General features: G+C 36.1%; 8 protein-coding genes across 8 annotated transcripts; 6 read left to right on the top strand and 2 right to left on the bottom strand. All coding sequences in view use genetic code 12, as the record gives it.

Moving 5' to 3' along the window:
- Positions 1-1,039: 1,039 nt before the first annotated feature.
- PVL30_001732 (uncharacterized protein) lies at positions 1,040-3,316 on the top strand (the record flags this gene model as incomplete). Its single annotated transcript, XM_001526878.2, has 1 exon — positions 1,040-3,316. One exon carries the CDS (start codon positions 1,040-1,042, stop codon positions 3,314-3,316), a length of 2,277 nt encoding a protein of 758 aa, XP_001526928.2.
- Positions 3,317-3,677: 361 nt separating this feature from the next.
- On the bottom strand, positions 3,678-4,385 carry MHR1 (mitochondrial recombination protein 1; the record flags this gene model as incomplete). The annotated part of the gene is made up of 1 exon (XM_001526877.2): positions 3,678-4,385. The coding sequence occupies one exon, from the start codon at positions 4,383-4,385 to the stop codon at positions 3,678-3,680; it is 708 nt and encodes a 235-aa protein (XP_001526927.1).
- Positions 4,386-4,925: 540 nt separating this feature from the next.
- Positions 4,926-6,857, top strand: PVL30_001730 (uncharacterized protein; the record flags this gene model as incomplete). Its single annotated transcript, XM_001526876.2, has 1 exon — positions 4,926-6,857. One exon carries the CDS (start codon positions 4,926-4,928, stop codon positions 6,855-6,857), a length of 1,932 nt encoding a protein of 643 aa, XP_001526926.2.
- A 629-nt stretch (positions 6,858-7,486) lies between these two features.
- Positions 7,487-9,445, top strand: GRS1 (Glycine--tRNA ligase 1, mitochondrial; the record flags this gene model as incomplete). Its single annotated transcript, XM_001526875.2, has 1 exon — positions 7,487-9,445. One exon carries the CDS (start codon positions 7,487-7,489, stop codon positions 9,443-9,445), a length of 1,959 nt encoding a protein of 652 aa, XP_001526925.1.
- Positions 9,446-9,764: 319 nt separating this feature from the next.
- Positions 9,765-11,864, bottom strand: PRD1 (metalloendopeptidase; the record flags this gene model as incomplete). Its single annotated transcript, XM_001526874.2, has 1 exon — positions 9,765-11,864. The coding sequence occupies one exon, from the start codon at positions 11,862-11,864 to the stop codon at positions 9,765-9,767; it is 2,100 nt and encodes a 699-aa protein (XP_001526924.2).
- Positions 11,865-12,737: 873 nt separating this feature from the next.
- PVL30_001727 (uncharacterized protein) lies at positions 12,738-14,072 on the top strand (the record flags this gene model as incomplete). The annotated part of the gene is made up of 1 exon (XM_001526873.1): positions 12,738-14,072. One exon carries the CDS (start codon positions 12,738-12,740, stop codon positions 14,070-14,072), a length of 1,335 nt encoding a protein of 444 aa, XP_001526923.2.
- A 465-nt stretch (positions 14,073-14,537) lies between these two features.
- PVL30_001726 (uncharacterized protein) lies at positions 14,538-16,223 on the top strand (the record flags this gene model as incomplete). Its single annotated transcript, XM_001526872.2, has 1 exon — positions 14,538-16,223. One exon carries the CDS (start codon positions 14,538-14,540, stop codon positions 16,221-16,223), a length of 1,686 nt encoding a protein of 561 aa, XP_001526922.2.
- Positions 16,224-16,826: 603 nt separating this feature from the next.
- On the top strand, positions 16,827-17,483 carry YPT53 (GTP-binding protein of the rab; the record flags this gene model as incomplete). Its single annotated transcript, XM_001526871.2, has 1 exon — positions 16,827-17,483. The coding sequence occupies one exon, from the start codon at positions 16,827-16,829 to the stop codon at positions 17,481-17,483; it is 657 nt and encodes a 218-aa protein (XP_001526921.2).
- Positions 17,484-17,651: the final 168 nt, after the last annotated feature.

The following is a 17,651-nucleotide window of genomic DNA, read 5'->3' as shown; positions in this document are numbered from 1 at the left end:
CGGCACCGATGGGCAAAGAAATTTGAAATTTGGAAGGGGAAAAAAAAAACTACACATTTTGTCGGTTATTGCCCTAATCGAGTAACTTTAACCACTCTCATAATATTACAATTATTTTCCGCTAAGAAAGTTTTGACGCAAAAACATTTATGTATATATATATATAGATATATAGATATATGTGTTTGCTGTGTTTGCTAATGGCAATACAGGCAGATATTTTTTAGAAAAAAAGTCTAACTTGGCTCTAGATAGAAATTCTTTCTAAACCAATTTAAGATATCTATGATAAATATGGGTTCTGCTCTTTAATGCATTAGTAAAAAATGTATTTGTGTGTCAGTTGTTAGTGTGTTTTAGTTATTGTGTACATACGGCTCTAAAAAGTATATTTAACCTCGTCAAGCGGAGATATGTGGAACCACACTTATTCTGTACCAAAAAAAAAAAAATGTAAAAGAGAAAAAGAGAGAAAAAGAGAGAAAAAGAGAGAAAGAGAGAAGAAAAGCAAAGATAAACAAAGGTGTAAATGTTGTTGCTGATTATGATTTTAGCTCTATTGGAATGAGTAGATGAAAAAAAGAATAGGGTAATCAAAACGGTGGTGGCGGAGGTGGTGATATAACAATAATAATTGGCTGCTTCTGAGGCAGGTAATTGTAATCGATCATCGATTGAAGAGAAATGACCGCCACAGTTATCTCTCCGCCCCTCTTTTTTTTCCTCTTTCTTTTTTAATTTTTTTTTTAATTTTTTATCTTTTTTTTCTTTATAAAATTGAGAAGGACCGCCGCAAAATTTCAGGTCTTTCGAGAATACTGAAAAGAGTCAAAAAGAAAAAAAAAAAAAGAGAAAAAGAAGAGAAAAGAACAAAACGAAAAAACGAAGAAAATTTCAACACTTGAACAAGCAAACAAGAAAAGCTAGGTTTCTTTTTTTAATCTTCATCTATATTCGTCAGTCATAATATCTTGTTGACCCATCTATTCAGCTTTTTAAAAGAACTCGGTACTCTATGGATTTTTGCTACAATAAACTGATGGGTAACGGCACTGTTGCCAGTAAATTCAAATTAACCACAAAGGTGCAACTAAACCAATCAAATCTCCGTACACCGCTCGCACCAAAGCCCGACATTGCTACAGCTACAGCAACAGCAACAGCAACCCCCAGAACACATCCAACCTTGGACAAAGAAGTAAATTCACTGGCAGCTACAGCCAGTGGTGTAGCAACGGGTACGGTGAAAGAAGCAATAAAATCAGCAAGTGCAGCAAATACAGAAAATGGAACAAATACAATAAATACAACAAATACAACAAATACATCAAAGCCAACACTTTCAGCACAACCATCAACCGATCCTAACACCACTGCAACAGCAGCAACAGCAACAACAACAACAGTAGCAGCATTGGCAGCAGTATCCACCGCCAACTCAAATACCAATACTAGCACCAAAACTCCTCAACCTTCTTCTCAAACAGCTATGCAATTTGGCTCTCAACCTACTCTTATTAAACCAAAAACAAGTGCAACATTTGCAACAATGAAACAAAAATCACACTCACCAGAGATTGAAAGTCTCACAAGCCACCACCCTAGCAATTGCAATAGATGCTACAGGTTAAAGAAAAAATGCACAAGAACCTATCCCAAATGCTCACATTGCGAAAGGACCAACTCCCTGTGCGAGTACGTCGATAGAAGCAAAAAGAGAAGGAAAATAGGCGAAGAATTTAGCAATGGAAACTTGGGCCATTCCCAAATATCGACAATTAGTCATGTCAAATCCAACCTCACACCAACTAAACATATAGCACCCAACCACAAACAAATGTCAGTGTCATCTCTATTGTCCACAGACTCCAACGATGATCAAACAAGAGCAAGAGAAATACAAAAGAACTTCAAAGTGCCTACTGCGGCATTAGCTTCGAGTGCTCGCCGTGCAAGAGAAAAGGAAAAAGACACACTTGTAGGGAAACTTAACCACAAAAGCACACAGGCACCTCGCTTCTCGAATTTAAATGAAGAGTTTATTTCAATAAAAGCAATCACAACCGACCCTAAACTACCAGTAATATTTGCTTTGAACTACTTTGAAAATTTTGGAAACAAGTACCCTTTTATCAACAAAGTGGATTTTTTGAAAAAATTAGACCAAACCGATTTTAGTAAAGATTCCATTGTCAATTTGGATGTATACATCTTGTTAAGCATAGGATGTATATTGCACGACATGAAATGCTTGAATGAAAACTTCAAACTGTATTTCAAAACCAAGAACATAGAGAGTGTACTTGATGTTCTTGACTTGTCCTTTGCAACCTATAACCCAGAGCAGATTCAACTTTTGCTACTTCTTTGCATATACGGAGTAACATCTTTCAACATTGACTTTGTGTGGAATTTAATTGGGATCTTGAACCGGGCAGTTGTCAAATTCGAATTGTACAAGAAGTTATCTGAGGACCCCACTGCAGAGAGGATTTTTTGGTCGGTTCATAATTTGGAAAAAGAAGTAAGTTTACTATTAAGAAAGCCAAGTCTGTTTCTCAAATACGAGTATTTTTCATCCCAAAGTATATCAAAGCTTCTATATGAAGATGAGAATCTATCATTGATTAATCATTATATTTCGCTTGGTAAGTTTCACGACTCCTTAATCGATTCAATTTTGAAAAACTCAAGAGAAAAACTCACCGAAATCTCGAGCAACATAGGTAATTGGGTAGGAGCCCTAACCAAGGATATTAGTCTTAAATTTGTTTCTCAACCAGCTTTACAAGACCTCATACCATTTGCCAACGTGCAAAGCTATTACTTGCAAACTGAAATTGATCAAATATCAACCACAAAGAGCTTTATGTTTCCATCACAGTTTATCTTTTATTCCCTCACGATGTTGATTTCGGCCCTGGATAAGTCAAACACTTTTGAAAGCAAACCCAACACTAAGATTACTCTCATTGCATCGGGATTCTGGTATTTACAATTATTTACTGTTATTCAAACCAGTATAGACTGTCTCAAGCATTTCATTGAGGCTAAGGAAGCACAAGAGAATGTTCAATCAAGAATTAATGAATTTAATGGTATTTCGCAGCAGGCTGTGAATTTATTAAAGTATATCAGAGGTAATAAAACATCAAGGTTTTTGGAAGGGTACAAGAAACTTGATAATCATGTTGATAAACTCATTGAAACTCTAGAGTCCTTGGGTATCAAATTGTTAGCTCGTAAAGAAGACGATACGGCTGCGATAATCAACACATTAGACAAGGTGGTTGAAGAGGTAACTTTTAAGATATAAATCATGTCATTTTTATTTGTTTATTTGTTTATTTTCCTTTTTTTTTTCAAAAAGAAAAAAAGAGAATAAAAAATATGAGAAAAATTTAGTTTTAATTTGAGATTTAATTAAGTAAATAATAGGTGTAAATCAAGTACAAGTTTCAATACAATTTAGTTAAAATAAGTTTAGTTCTCAGTTATCAGTTATCAGATATCAGTTCTCAGTTCAAGGTGGTTTATTCAAGTTTAGTGGACTATGTACAAAGGGAATACACTACTTTATTATTTTCACTTCTCTTTCTTTTCCCTCTCTTTCCATTTTATTTCTGTATGAGTATGTGTATGTGTGTATGAGTTATTTTTTCTTTAAAACACTTAATCTAAACTGCTTGAGATGGCTGAGCAAATGATTCTCTTTGTCGCTTAAACTCTTCCATCGCCCTGGCTCGCATAACGTCCAACAACACTGTCTGTTGATTTGGACTATGTACAGGTAATTTGTCGTGCTCCACAAGATCTAGATTCCAATATTTCTCATCTCCTTTCCTCCACTCATTCTCCCAAAACAATCTGGTGCCTTCCAATTCGAATTCGTCAATCACATGAGCCAAATCTGCTACAGCTTCTTGGGAATATGTCGGCCTAAACTGTCCAGAAAACCAAATATTACCTTCCTCGTTTTTCCTTCTCATATCATTTGCATCTTTACTTACTTGTCTCAACTTCTTTAATTGTAATAATCCTTCGTATGCTGCTGTTGCGTACTCATAGTTGTTGAAATTAGCAATACACATAATCTTCCAAAGATCCTGTCTTCTTGAAGGTCTTCTGTCCTGCCAGTTTGGGTTAGGAAATTGCACATCGATTTGATCTTGGTGGTATGCTGGAACTTGTGACAACAAGACCTGTCCACTAAACAAGTTCTTGAAAAGGAAAACTTGTGGAGCCAATTCTAAACTTTGCAACTCATCTGGCGATTTGAGTTCACGACCTTGAGCAATTCTGGCACCATTCTGTTTACGACTCTTGAGCTGCTCAATGTACCACTTGCGCATCTTCTTTGCGGACTTTAAACGCATTTGACCCATCTTGTATTATATTTATTGTACTTCTTTATATTCACTAGATTTCAGATTGATACCTCTATGGCAACCACGTATTGAGGAATGTGTTGATGATGTTATGAATGAATAATGAAATTCTATATTGAAAAAAAAAAAAATTGCTTCACTATCCCTAAGAAAGCAGACCCAAAAGAAAAATCGGTATCAAATTTTTCAGCGCAGTTCTGTTCTACGTTGGTTCGCACTTAGTTGAGACTTTTAAGTAGGCAAAATTATTCAACTTTCAAGTATATACAGTGAGTATATATTAAAGAGGGAGAAAAAAAATTAATAAGAAAAAAAGGAAAAAGAAAAAATTATACAAAATCTCCAAGATAGTGTGGTAGCGCAGAAACCTACGAGGCTTTATCACAAGCAATCAAACAAGCAAATAGTTAAGAATCAATAGCTAACTGGTCCCCTTTATTGTTTTTTCTTCTTTTCAATTCTTTCTTGTTATTTTCTTTATGACATTTTAATATTTTGATATTTTGATATTTTGATATTAATGTTGTTCATAAGCTGATGTCATTCGTTTCAATTGTCATTTACAACTGTTTCCTTGGTGGTACATCTGCTTGGATTTATCATCTTGTGTATAATAAAGATCTAATACAAAAATATTCCCAACATGGATCCAATATTCCGCAGAACAGTATCAATGAGTATCTAGATCGCAATCTACGGCACATATACCACTTGAATATCTTGGATGTGAATACAATAGAGGACGATATGGAAATGGAGGAACTAAAGCATGGTCAACAAAGAGCACCAAACTATCAGCTCCTGAATGGTTTTTATACAAAAGCAGCAATCAAACCCGATACGCCATTAAATGAGAACCAAAGATTGAGACAAATGATTACCGGAATTTTGTTTAGTTTCACCATTGCGTTAAGTCTTGGGCTAGTGTTTGTATTGATGTGTGAGTTGGGAGATTTTCTAAGTGTTGAGTCGCGACTAAGTTTATTCAAGTTGACTATCGATACTTTAATGCTTTTGCTAGTCTGTGTCTTACCTTTGGCATGCATCAATCTAGTCATAAGCAAGGACTTGGTCTTGAAAGACTTGAAATTTACTACTGTGGCGGTCAGTATCTGCTCTTACGCTGTATGGTTTGTCATTTTGCATAAATGTGGTGACTTGACGCAGGACTTTAATCCAAAAAAGTTTTCTCAAGAGGAGCAATATACGCGAAACTTGATGGAAAGAAAAATAAACGAAGTTTCTATAGTTGGTATAACTATATTGGCTATTTTATCTGGAGCAGGCTCAGCATCAACACCGTACCGGGTCATCTCAATGGACTCGTTAAAAAAATTGACAAATTACAAAGGTGCCAATTCTAGCACTCTGCAAACTTCTTCAAACTCGAGTGAAGGCATCGAACGTGATATCAATTTGGCTATTCGCAACTACAACAACACGACTTTGCTCTTGTCCAAGCGCGAACAGGAGCTTGCAAAACTACAGGCAACTGTAGGAGGCACTATATACAACCTACCAAATCAAAACACCTCATCTGACAATGTATTGATTTCTAAAGGTAATACTGGCGGCAAGAAATTGGGGTCAATTATTCACAAAGTGCAGTCATTTGCAAATCTATCTTTACAAGGCCAATCCGAGGAAACGCAGTTACAACAGGAAATTGCATCTTTGAAAAGTTTGAAAAAGGGCTTGTACAACGATTTAACCAACTTAGTGCAAAAATCATTGGTCAAGCTCGAAAATTTATCATCAAGTGGGATTTCAACTCAAAAAATTTTGTTCTCTGCAAATGTCGTTTTGGCTACTTATTGTGTATATCGAATATTCAATGTGTTTTTGATCAAGTTGCCCTTACTATATCTAAACTCCAAGAATAATGACGAGCAAGTGGCAGATTCTCAAATAATCGAAGTCGCACAAGAGGTTCCGTCGGCAAAGGATGCGTTGGCTATCACAATAGCAAAAGTCATTGTATCTATGTTTCGAGATCTCCCCATTTCGGAAACGCAACTAGTAAATCAGTTGAGCTTTATCCTTTCTGGAAGTTTATTTTGTTGTTCTTTTTCAAATGTTGTTACTACTTTCAAATCCTTTAGCAGGATTTTCCAGTCCAATCTGCGAGAATTTGAAATTGCGAAAACTTGGTTGAAGCACTTGGTTGTTGCTGAGTTGTTTGGTGTTTATGTGTTGGCTACAGCATTGCTCATTCGAACAAACTTGCCGGAAACACTTTCAAACCAGGTCTCTACCATGTTGTCACTTTCTGGCAGTGCTGCAACAAACTCTTTAAAAGAGGTTATGTTTGTTGACACTTGGTTTGATAAAGTATTTGCCGTGTCTTGTTTAATCACCATGGTTGTAATATTTATCCGCAAATACGTTGACGATGATGATCTTCTTACATCTGACGGGTTCTACGACGAGGAGTCTACATTAGAAAGCAACGAGCTCAAGCTAGCCTAGGCGAAATGCAATACTATTGAGAGACTGTAAATTAAAACCATTGTAAAAAAAAGTCAAAATCCGTGCATTGTAATATTTTAAATTATACATGAAATCTTTCTCATGTGGGTACTTTGTAGCATACGAATACATAGTGGAAAACGAAAAGAAAAGAGAGAAAAGAAAAGAGAGAAAAGAAAAGAACAATAAAACAATACTAATACGGATCTACAATTTGGTCCAACTTGATATTCTTTTTCATGAGTCTTTTTCTTTCCAGATGTTAAGTGGCCTACCATAAGGCTGGTAGTCATGTATGAAGATGTGTACTTGAAAATAAATTCAATATTGGTTTAAAATGTAAGGCAAAATGAAGAAAAAGAAGAAAAAAAAATTCTCAAAAAATGAGAAACGAAAAATGAAAAAAAAAAAAAAAAAAGTAGAAAAAATCGAAGAAAGGATGAAAAACTACGGAGAGGATTACTCACTTGAAATAGTCAGAAATAGATATTTGGTGTTTCACACTTTATATTTTGATACATTTTTCCCCCCATTTTTTCTGTAATTTTTTTCTTAAATAATTAGTCACGATTCGCTTGTTTTGGCAGTTTAAAAGAAGCATTTCTAAAGTTTCAAGAGTTTCTCAAAAGATGACTTTTACGAGAGACACAAATATTCCATTTTCAAGGGATTCACTTGAACAATTGTTGAAAAGAAGATTCTTTTACGCACCATCATTTGAAATCTATGGTGGTGTAGCAGGTCTTTTTGACTTTGGTCCTCCAGGATGTGCTTTCCAAAATAACATTATTGATGTATGGAGAAAACACTTCATTTTGGAAGAAGAGATGTTGGAAGTTGAGGCCACTATGTTGACTCCGCATGATGTGTTCAAAACATCTGGTCACGTTGATAGATTTACCGATTGGATGTGTAAAGACTTGAAAACTGGTGAGATTTTTAGAGCTGACCACTTGGTTGAGGAAGTTTTGGAGTCAAGATTGAAAGGAGACAAATTGGCAAGAGGTGAAACAATTAAGGAAGAAGAAGAAGACGAGGATAAGAAAAAGAGAAAGAAGAAAGTTAAGGAGATAAAAAATGTTAAATTGGATGACGAAGTCGTTAAAGAGTACGAAAACATTTTGGCTCAAATCGATGGTTATTCAGGAGAACAATTGGGTGAATTGATTACTAAATACAACATTACAAACCCAACTACCGGTGGTAAATTAGAACCCCCTATCGAATTCAACTTGATGTTTGACACTGCTATTGGACCATCTGGTAACTTGAAGGCATATTTGAGACCAGAGACTGCCCAAGGTCAATTCCTTAACTTTAGCAAGTTGTTGGAGTTCAACAATGAGAAAATGCCATTTGCCTCTGCATCTATTGGAAAATCTTTCCGTAATGAGATTGCACCAAGAGCAGGATTGTTGCGTGTTCGTGAGTTCTTGATGGCTGAAATTGAACATTTTGTTGATCCAGAAAACAAGTCCCACCCCAAGTTCCAAGATGTAAAAGATGTCAAGTTGAGATTTTTACCCAAGGATGTGCAAGAAGCAGGTTCTAGTGAGTTAATCGAAAAAACTGTTGGCGAAGCAGTTGCTTCTGGAATGGTTGACAACGAGACCTTGGGTTATTTCATAGCCAGAATCTATGCGTTCTTGGTGAAAATTGGTACCGACCCAAGCAGATTGAGATTTAGACAACACATGTCAAACGAGATGGCACATTATGCTTCAGACTGTTGGGATGCCGAATTGCAAACCTCCTATGGATGGATCGAGTGTGTTGGTTGTGCAGACAGATCTGCATATGATTTGTCAGTTCATGCTGCTCGTACTGGTGAAAAATTAGTTGCCAGACAGATGTTGAGTGAGCCACGTACTGTTGAAGAGTATGAAATTGAGCTTCAAAAGAAAAAATTTGGACCTAAATTTAGAAAAGATGCTGGAACAGTTGAGAAATGGCTTACTTCAAGAACTCAATGTGAGCTCGAAGACTTGAGTAAAGAGTTGCAAGAGAATGGCAAAATAACTGCTTCAATTAAAGGGGTTGAAGGAACTGTGGAATTGGACTCTGACCTCATCAAGATTGCCAAGGTCAAGAGAACTGAGCATGTTAGGGAATATATTCCAAATGTTATCGAGCCTTCTTTTGGTATTGGACGTATCTTATACTCCGTCTTTGAACACCAATACTGGGCTAGAAAAGATGAAGCAGAAAGAGGTGTCTTGTCGTTGCCACCTCTTGTTGCCCCCACCAAGGTGCTTATCGTGCCACTTTCCAATAGCGCTGAGTTGCAACCAATGGTGAAGAAAGTGTCCACCATTTTAAAGAAGGAGAAAATCCCATTCAAGATTGATGATTCAGGTGCTTCGATTGGTAAGAGATACGCTAGAAATGATGAGTTGGGTACTCCATTTGGTATTACAATTGATTTTGAATCTGTTCAAGATGAATCTGTTACATTAAGAGAAAGAGATTCAACAAAACAAGTAAGAGGTTCTATACAGGCTGTTGTCGATGCCATTAAAGACATCACATACTCAGATGGTAACTGGAAAGAAGGTACCGCACACCTTGCAGCATTCAACTCGGAATAAAAAACGTGCTAATTATTTACTATTTTTGTTCTCCTCCTTCTTCCCTCTCCATAATGGTTAGATGAATAGCGAATATACATAATTAACTTGTAAAAATAAAAACTATACAAAATTGCTCTATGTTTCAATCTCTTTTATAATTCTCTATTTTTTCGTATTATTTGCTTCTTTGCTTTTTTGCTTATTTGCTTTGGCATATTTTTGGATCATACTTTTGATTTTTTTTTTTCTTTTTCATTTTTCATTTTATTTACTGTTGAATCACAAAATTTTTAACTGCTTAAAGTATTGAGTAGTGAGCATCTACAGATTCCCTTTGTTAACCAAAAATTTCCTGTAAAAACGCATCCGAATTAGGTTTGCGGCCTAATAACTCTTCCAAGTTGTCCATAATCTCTCTGGAGCCACCTCTTTTGAGAATGATATCCCTGTATAGTATTCCATTCTCTGTATTCATTGGGTCGGCCTTGAAAAGTGTGTAATAGATGTCTGCTGCAAATACCAAAGAATACAAGTATCCATAATAACCGCTTTCGTATCCTCCGGCAATGTGACCAAACGAGGCATAACCTTTAGTAGGATTGTTGTCACTTGGAAGTAGAGTCACCGAGTCCTTGAGTTCATTCCACGTTTTGTACAATTCCAATTTATCCAACTCATCTTTGGTCTTAATTGTGTGTAAACTCATATCAAACAAGCCAAAAAATAATTGCCTCAAGTTGAACAACCCAGTATCAACATGCTTCGTTTTGACCAACTGATCAACTAGTGAATCCTCGATAGGCTCGCCAGTTTTGTAATGTGACGAGAGGCTCTTGAGTTCATTTTTGGACCAACACCAGTACTCCAACATCTGCGAAGGGGTTTCAACAAAATCTCTTTCAACACTAGTTCCATGGAATCGAGCATATTTGGTTTGAGACAAGATGTTATGGATTCCATGTCCCAACTCATGGAAAAAAGTCACCACTTCATCATGCTTCAACAAAGAGGGTTTTTCTTTTGTCGGCTTTGTAAAATTACAAACCAACGCTGTAACTGGAGTATGACGTGTTTTGCCATCTTCTTTTAAATAGCCTGGACCTAACCCAAAGTTTGCAGCGTGTCCATACTTTCCAGGTCTTGGATGTAAATCAAAGTAGATAGAGCCCATGTACTCAACATTATCTCCTGACTTGATATTTTGAAAGATGGCATATTGCTGAACATCCTCGTGCCATACTTGTTCAGGCAGAGGTTCGAGTTTGGTAAATTTGATGTCAAAAATTTTTTCATAAAACCCTAACATTTTTCCAATCGTTGACTCCAATGGGAAATACTCGGCTATTCTGTTATTATCGACCTGATACTTATCGCTCAACAATCTTTCGTGGTAATAGTTAAAATCCCATGCATAAAATGTATTCTCCTCTGCAGGTAAGTTATTGGCCTCAAGTTCGGCTTTTTTCAATTCTTTGAGTTCACTCAACTCTTTTTCAGCAACCGGACCAAGTTTTGATTTCAAATCTTGCAAAAAGTTTAAAACGGTATCGGTAGTTTTGGCCATTCTCTCCTCCAAAACATAATCAGAAAATGCTTCATAGCCTAATTCTTTAGCAATCTCATATCTGACCTTGATGATTTCAGTCAATATTGGATCATTCTCAGAACAACGATTACCATAAGCGAGGTTTGCTGTTTTTCTCGTTTGGGATAACTTGGCATATCTAAAGACTGGAATAATATCAGGATACTTGAATGTCACTTTACATTTAGATTGGCCATCTTTTTCAACCTTTTCATACTGCTCCAAAATGTTAGCTGGAACACCCACGAGCTCATCCTCGGCAAAAAAGATATGACCATCATCCTCGTTAAGGTTTTTGGAAAATTGAACTTTCAAGTTACTCAACTCTACTTGCAATTTCTTTACTTTCTCTCTTTTCTCCCTAGGTAAAGCCAACCCATTTCTTTTGAATGTGGTAAGGACTTTTGATAAATATCTCTTTGTTTCCGCATCCAATGCATTCAAGTCTTTGCCCTTTCTAGAAATTGATACCTGTTCAACTCCCTTACCATCTTCATTCTTATTCAAACTTTTGTTTAGCTGATCAAAAGATTTAAATACATCTTCTCTAGACCATTGCTCGATTGAATTTTCATCCAACAATTGTTCAGCTTTGGTTGATGCATCTCTCAACTCTTTATTGGCGGAAACATGTTGATAAAAACTCAATTGGTTTTCCAAAAAGCTATTTTCATTAAAGAATTTAGCCAATGGGAGCAAAGTGTTCTCCACGGTTGGGTTGTCAACATTGGCAATTTGGTCAAACAATTTCGTTTCGTTTTGTGCAAGCTCTTTAGCGAGTGTCAAAACTTCTTCTGCAGACTGGTTCCATTGAGGGTATTCTTGTTGAGCAGCTAACTGTTCAAAGCTCATGTTTTTTTCTGTCTGATTACTATATGCGTAATTAATTAGTGTTGATTGTAGTACCAATATCTGTGGTGGTGAATATAAACTTTCCCTTTTCTTTTCTCTCCTTTATTTTCCAAAACACTTAAAGAAAGCTAACCAAAGAAGAAAGAAAGGAAATCAGAAAAGAAGAGAAAAAGGATATTGAAAGATATATAGTTGGATAAAACAGAAAGGGGATGGGAGTTCAAGCTCATTTTGTATTTATAGAGGAAGTCCAAGGGGACTGTGTGTTCGTATAGAGACGCGGCTCCAAAATTATAAAAAAATAAATAAAATAAATTGATAGTTTTGTGTCACAGGCTGTTTATGATTTATATACTCACTTACTAAGAGAAGAATGAAAAAAAAAAAAAAAAGATTGTGCGAGAGAACATCAGAACATGAGAATATGAAAATGTAAGAGAGAGAGAGAGAGAGAGAGAGAGAGAAAATATGTGTGGGTGGGTGTGTGAGTGTGTGAGGCGGAATTCGGTTGCTCAAAATGGAACTATTGCCACATTTTAAGATGGCCTTCTCTCTACTAAACTTCATCTTCAATTTAGGATCAAACTCATCAAATTCAAGGCTTTAATTTACATTTGAGTTTTTATTCTCTTTTTGTTTTAGCTAAAAGGGTTCCTCCTTTTGGTTTATTTTGCAATAAAATTATACACAAAGATATATACTACTTACATATTATCTGTGACGATTGGTGTTATCAGCAGATCTGGACTGAATTCACATTATTCACAAGTATTTCTTATACCCAGTAGGTCCATCTCACTACAACGCCACCTTACTGCTAGAATTCGAATAAAAGGCACCGCAGTTGCTTATGAGTGAGCGATTATTTTTGACATGGCAAACAAAAGCAGACCAAAAAAGGTTCGAGCACCATACAGAAGTTACAAGGCCAAAAAGGAAGAAAAACTTGTCGCTAGTGTTGGCATCGAAACCCAGGAAAACACACATATAATACACGATCATTTGAAAAACAATGAGTTCAAATTGGGTGTTCAACAACGACCGTTTCATAATTCAACAAAGAGCGAGATAGTTGTTGACGAAAGCATCAACAATGCTGAAGCTTTAGCTCTAGCTCCAACTCTAGCTCAAAATCAAGCTCAAGATCAAGATCAAAATCAGGCTTATTTGCCACTTCCCATTGAACTATTTGCCTATATTTTGGAGATAGTAAATGCAAATGGAGATTTAGACCCATCGTTGATGAGAGTTTGTAAGGATTTTTACAAAATCGTGAGACCAATGATATACAGACATCCTCGATTGAAAGCTACGAGTTTTGCCAATTTTGTTGAAACATTATCCAGCAACAAAAGTTTGGGTGATTACATACATTCTTTGGACTTGTCATTTGTTCAATCAAGCAAAAATGCATTTGTGGCAAGGCTATTAAAACAGACACGGAAAAACTTGGAAGACTTTGTTGCGCCACAAACAAGTTTTGGGTTAGGGCCCCTTATAGCAGTAAAGAATTGTCTGAATTTGAAAACGTTGGATTTACGTTTAGTTTCAGAGACTTTAAACTTAACAGAGCTTTTCCATTCCATGTCAAATTTGAACCAGCTAACCCACTTGTCTTTTCCAAGGTCGTCTGTGGATATTGACAACTATAACAATATCAAATGGCCACCGAAATTGACTTTTCTTCGACTATCTGGTGGTATTAATGACGAGTTTCTCTCTCATTCCAACCTTCCCGAGCTGATTACGAGTTTAGAATTTGCACACTGTCCGCTCATAACTGATATTGGTATAAGACAAGTGCTATGCAAAATGGGACAGAAACTTCGTAACTTTAAAGTACAGTACCCTATGCCATCGCTCAAAGGAAACAGTCTTGATGATGTCTTTGTGTTGTGCCCAAAGCTTCGTGTTTTGGAGGTTTGTGTTGATTATCTTTCTAGTACATTTTTTGACGAACACAATTTGCGCCATGTCAATTACGAAAGGCCGCTACGCACATTGTATATAAACAGCAGCGGCCTGTTGGGTACTCTGAATCGCTTGGGTCCAGCAGACTTGGCTATGGCTCTAGAAGATGGACGTTTGCCATATGTGAAGAATATTCAATGCACAGCAAAGTTAAGTTGGGATCCAAAGTCCGACGCAGTTATCTCTATTGCAGATGAGCTTGATGAGCGAGGTGGAGGTCTCTACATTGGATATTGAATAAAGAAAAAAAAAAGAAACGACTTTTATAGAGTAATAGATGTGCATCTTCATATACATGTGTATGTGTATATGCATACGGATAAAGATACAGATACAGATACAGATACAGATATTTATAGGTAAATGTAGAAAAAGAACGATAAGCATGTTGTCTCACTGACATTTTGCATTAATTTTCAAAGTTTAATAATGAATTGTAGAATCAACACGCAAAATGAACCCAATAGGACTTTCTAAAATTTTGGGTCCGCGCAGAATCAGGCACGCCAAAAACGATGTCGCGAACTAAAAGCTAGGCGGATCTTTCTCTGTAATATTTTTTTTGTTGTTGTCATTATTATTGTTATTATTATTATTATTATTATTGTTGTTGTTGTTGTTGTTCTTGTTCTTTGGCAAAAGAAAAAGCTTTCCGCACTATGGTGTCAATAGAGTGACTACTATCCCTAACTATATTTTACTATGCAGATCGATATACATCTACCTAGTCCTTCCTTGCATCATGAAGCCGGTAATAAAACATCAGAAACTCGACAGTTTGCGTTTTTTGATGAAATTTTGGTTGGATATGTGACGGGCAATGCGATTACGGATGATGTTCCACAGCATTGCATTCTAACTTTATATGCATACATCGTTTCAGATGAGAAGGATGAAGAATTAATAGCTGAAATGAACCTCCAACGGACAAATGAACAAGTTGAACTGGGAAATCCAAATACAATTACGTGGAATTTTGAACTACCAATAACGTATCCTCGAAAAAGAATTGAACAACCACAGCTTGTACTTAAATGCATATATCAAAAACGACTGGTTGACAAAAATACAAACTCATCAAACTCTAGTGAAATAATTGCAAAGAATTATGAACCAATTTCCCAAGAACACTTAGTAGAGTCTTTGCATGATCAAGAATTGGGTGAAAGCCAGAATGATAGCCAAGGTTCATTTAATCTTGAAGTGGTGGAAAAGTCAGAAACAAAAATTACCATTCCTATATATACGCCACTAGCGCTTAATATGAAATCAACTAAACCTGCTGGAAGAAATGATATTTTGTTGTCTGCAATCAGTATTGAAAGTTCTAATAAATCTGATGAATTAATAGATTCTGTGCAAAGCAGTACCAGAGACGACAACAACGATAAAAACAAGAGCAGAGAAAACAGTTTGTGTTTTGAAATTCTTGGACTAGATGCATCTTTTGATGCTGGAGTGGTAAGTCGAATGGGTCAAAAAGTGCCTTCTTTTTTGAACATCACCGATCTGCTAAGAGTAGTGTACAAGTTCTCCTTGAACGATTTCTCATCATCAAATCAATTAGCCTTGCAAAAACCAGTTGTTATCTTACTCAAATACCGACTAGCAAGAGTTGGTGATGAGAATAAACTTGAACCTATCAGCAACATAATCGAAACACTTTGGACTCCTTACTTGGATTTTAGTCTAGTTGCTCCTCCGATAAGTAATGGGTTACGCACCAGCAATACAACCCATCCCCTAGATTCCAGTCCAAACTTGCTGGGCTTGAATGGTCAGAGGCAAAAGTCGCAGCTGCTGCATCTAGTCTATAGAACAAAAGGCTTTAGCAATTCGTTATTGAACACAAATATACACAACAATGGAATTACTGCACCGGACCAGCTTGCTAGACGAACAAAACTGAGCTATACTAGGAATTCCTCAATGACTGTGAGCCTAACAGGTAATGGAAATCTGCCATTCAGTGGCCTTAAATTGATATTTCTTGGCAAATTGTATTGCAAGGTTGGGAAAACGTTGAAATGGCAGATACAAGCTATAAACCACTCCAAATTCCGGCTCAATTTGTCCTTGTCTATGGATTCAACAAAATCGGCCTCCTCCTTCTCCTTCTCCTCCCCTTCCTACATATCCTCACTGCTGACTTTCTCGCGCAATATTCAACAAAGAGGCCCCGACAGAGCTGATGAAGATAGTGGTGTTTTACTATTGAGCAATGATGTAAGAATCGGTCCTATGGATCCGCAATCTATTTACGAAACTGAGATGAGTTTTATTTGCAGTCGCAAAGGAGTATTTAATCTCGATGGCCTTAAAATCACAGACTCGATCACTGGAGATGGTCTTAATTTTGGCAAATTGATTGAGATATTTATTGTATGAAAAAAGAAAAAGAAGAAAGTTTCCGTGCAATGAAAAAAAGCTTTTATTTGGTTTCTCCTTTGACATGTCTACAAAGTTGAGGATTAAGGTAAATTGAATATAGAAATGAATAAATAGATAAATAAATAGATAAATAAATAATTAAATAAAAAAACAATTGCAATCAGAAATACAAGAACAAAAACAGTCATCACATGTTTTAAATTGATGTGGAAGCATTATTTTGAAACAAATCCAAAGATAAGAAAAAGGAACAAAATAAAATACTGTAGCTCAAGATTTAGGTATACCCTGTATTCTATAGTTAATTGGTGTGCGCTTTTTTTTTTTCTCTCTCTCTCTCTCTCCTTATCATCTCCGCTTTTTCATTTTTGTCTTTCCTGAAAACCAACTATGTTATATATCAAGAGAATCGAAGAGAAAAAAAAAAAAAAAGAAAGAAAGATAAAAAGAAAAAACTAATCGGTGCTAGTGGTATCAATATCACCTCTGCAATCTTTTAGTTTCTTAGTTTGCTTTATTTTTGTTTCTTTCTTGTTTAAATTTTTTTTTTTTTTTTGGTTTTTGTTTTGCATTTTTGATTCTCATTCCCAGCTTGTGATAATGACCTCTTCCTTGTCTGATGATTCATTTCCACCGCCGCCATACAAGATTGTTGTCCTAGGAGATTCATCTGTGGGCAAAACATCCTTGGTTCATAGATTCACTACCAACAAGTTTGAGGAGCAAACATTAAATACAATTGGTGCTGCATACACCACCAAGATCTTTGCTAGTCGACATAATCCCAGTAGAAAATTCAATCTTGAGCTATGGGATACTGCGGGTCAAGAAAGGTATCGTTCCTTAACGCCAATGTACTATAGAAACGCCAAATGTGCATTGATTTGCTTTGATTTAAAAAACTTAGAGGCTTCTTTTGAAACAGCTAAATATTGGATTCAACAATTGCAATTGAACAACTCATCTACGGATGACAAGATTCAGATCATGCTTGTGGCAACGAAATCTGATCTTGGCGGTGATGCTGACGTAAATGAATACTTGTTCATTAAAGAGTATCTCGTAGATAAGAATATTGATGGCAAAATTACAAAGACCAGTTCGAAAACCAATACGGGAATCCTTGAATTGTTTGAAAGTATAGTGGACGGCATCGATGATTCGTTTATTTCTGAATATCAAACGCAGTTAAAGATTCAGAATGACAGAGTTGGTTTGGGACTTGGCGCACGAACAGCAACGCGCAATTGTTGCTAATAAATTGACATGTTTGTTTTTTGAAAGATAGAGCAGGAGAGCAGAAGAGCAGAAAATAAAGAGACAACTTTGTTAGTGCTAACAAATATACATTATTGATGATTCGATAAATTTCGCGGAGAGCTCTATATAAACCTTCTAAAGCAATATATACACCATTTTCGAAAA

Source organism: Lodderomyces elongisporus, chromosome 2 (assembly GCF_030384665.1).
Source record: "Lodderomyces elongisporus chromosome 2, complete sequence".
In the NCBI taxonomy this organism is placed as follows: Eukaryota; Fungi; Ascomycota; class Pichiomycetes; order Serinales; family Debaryomycetaceae; genus Lodderomyces; species Lodderomyces elongisporus.
Note: the sequence above shows the minus strand (reverse complement) of the source record. Positions and strands in the feature narration are given on the sequence as shown.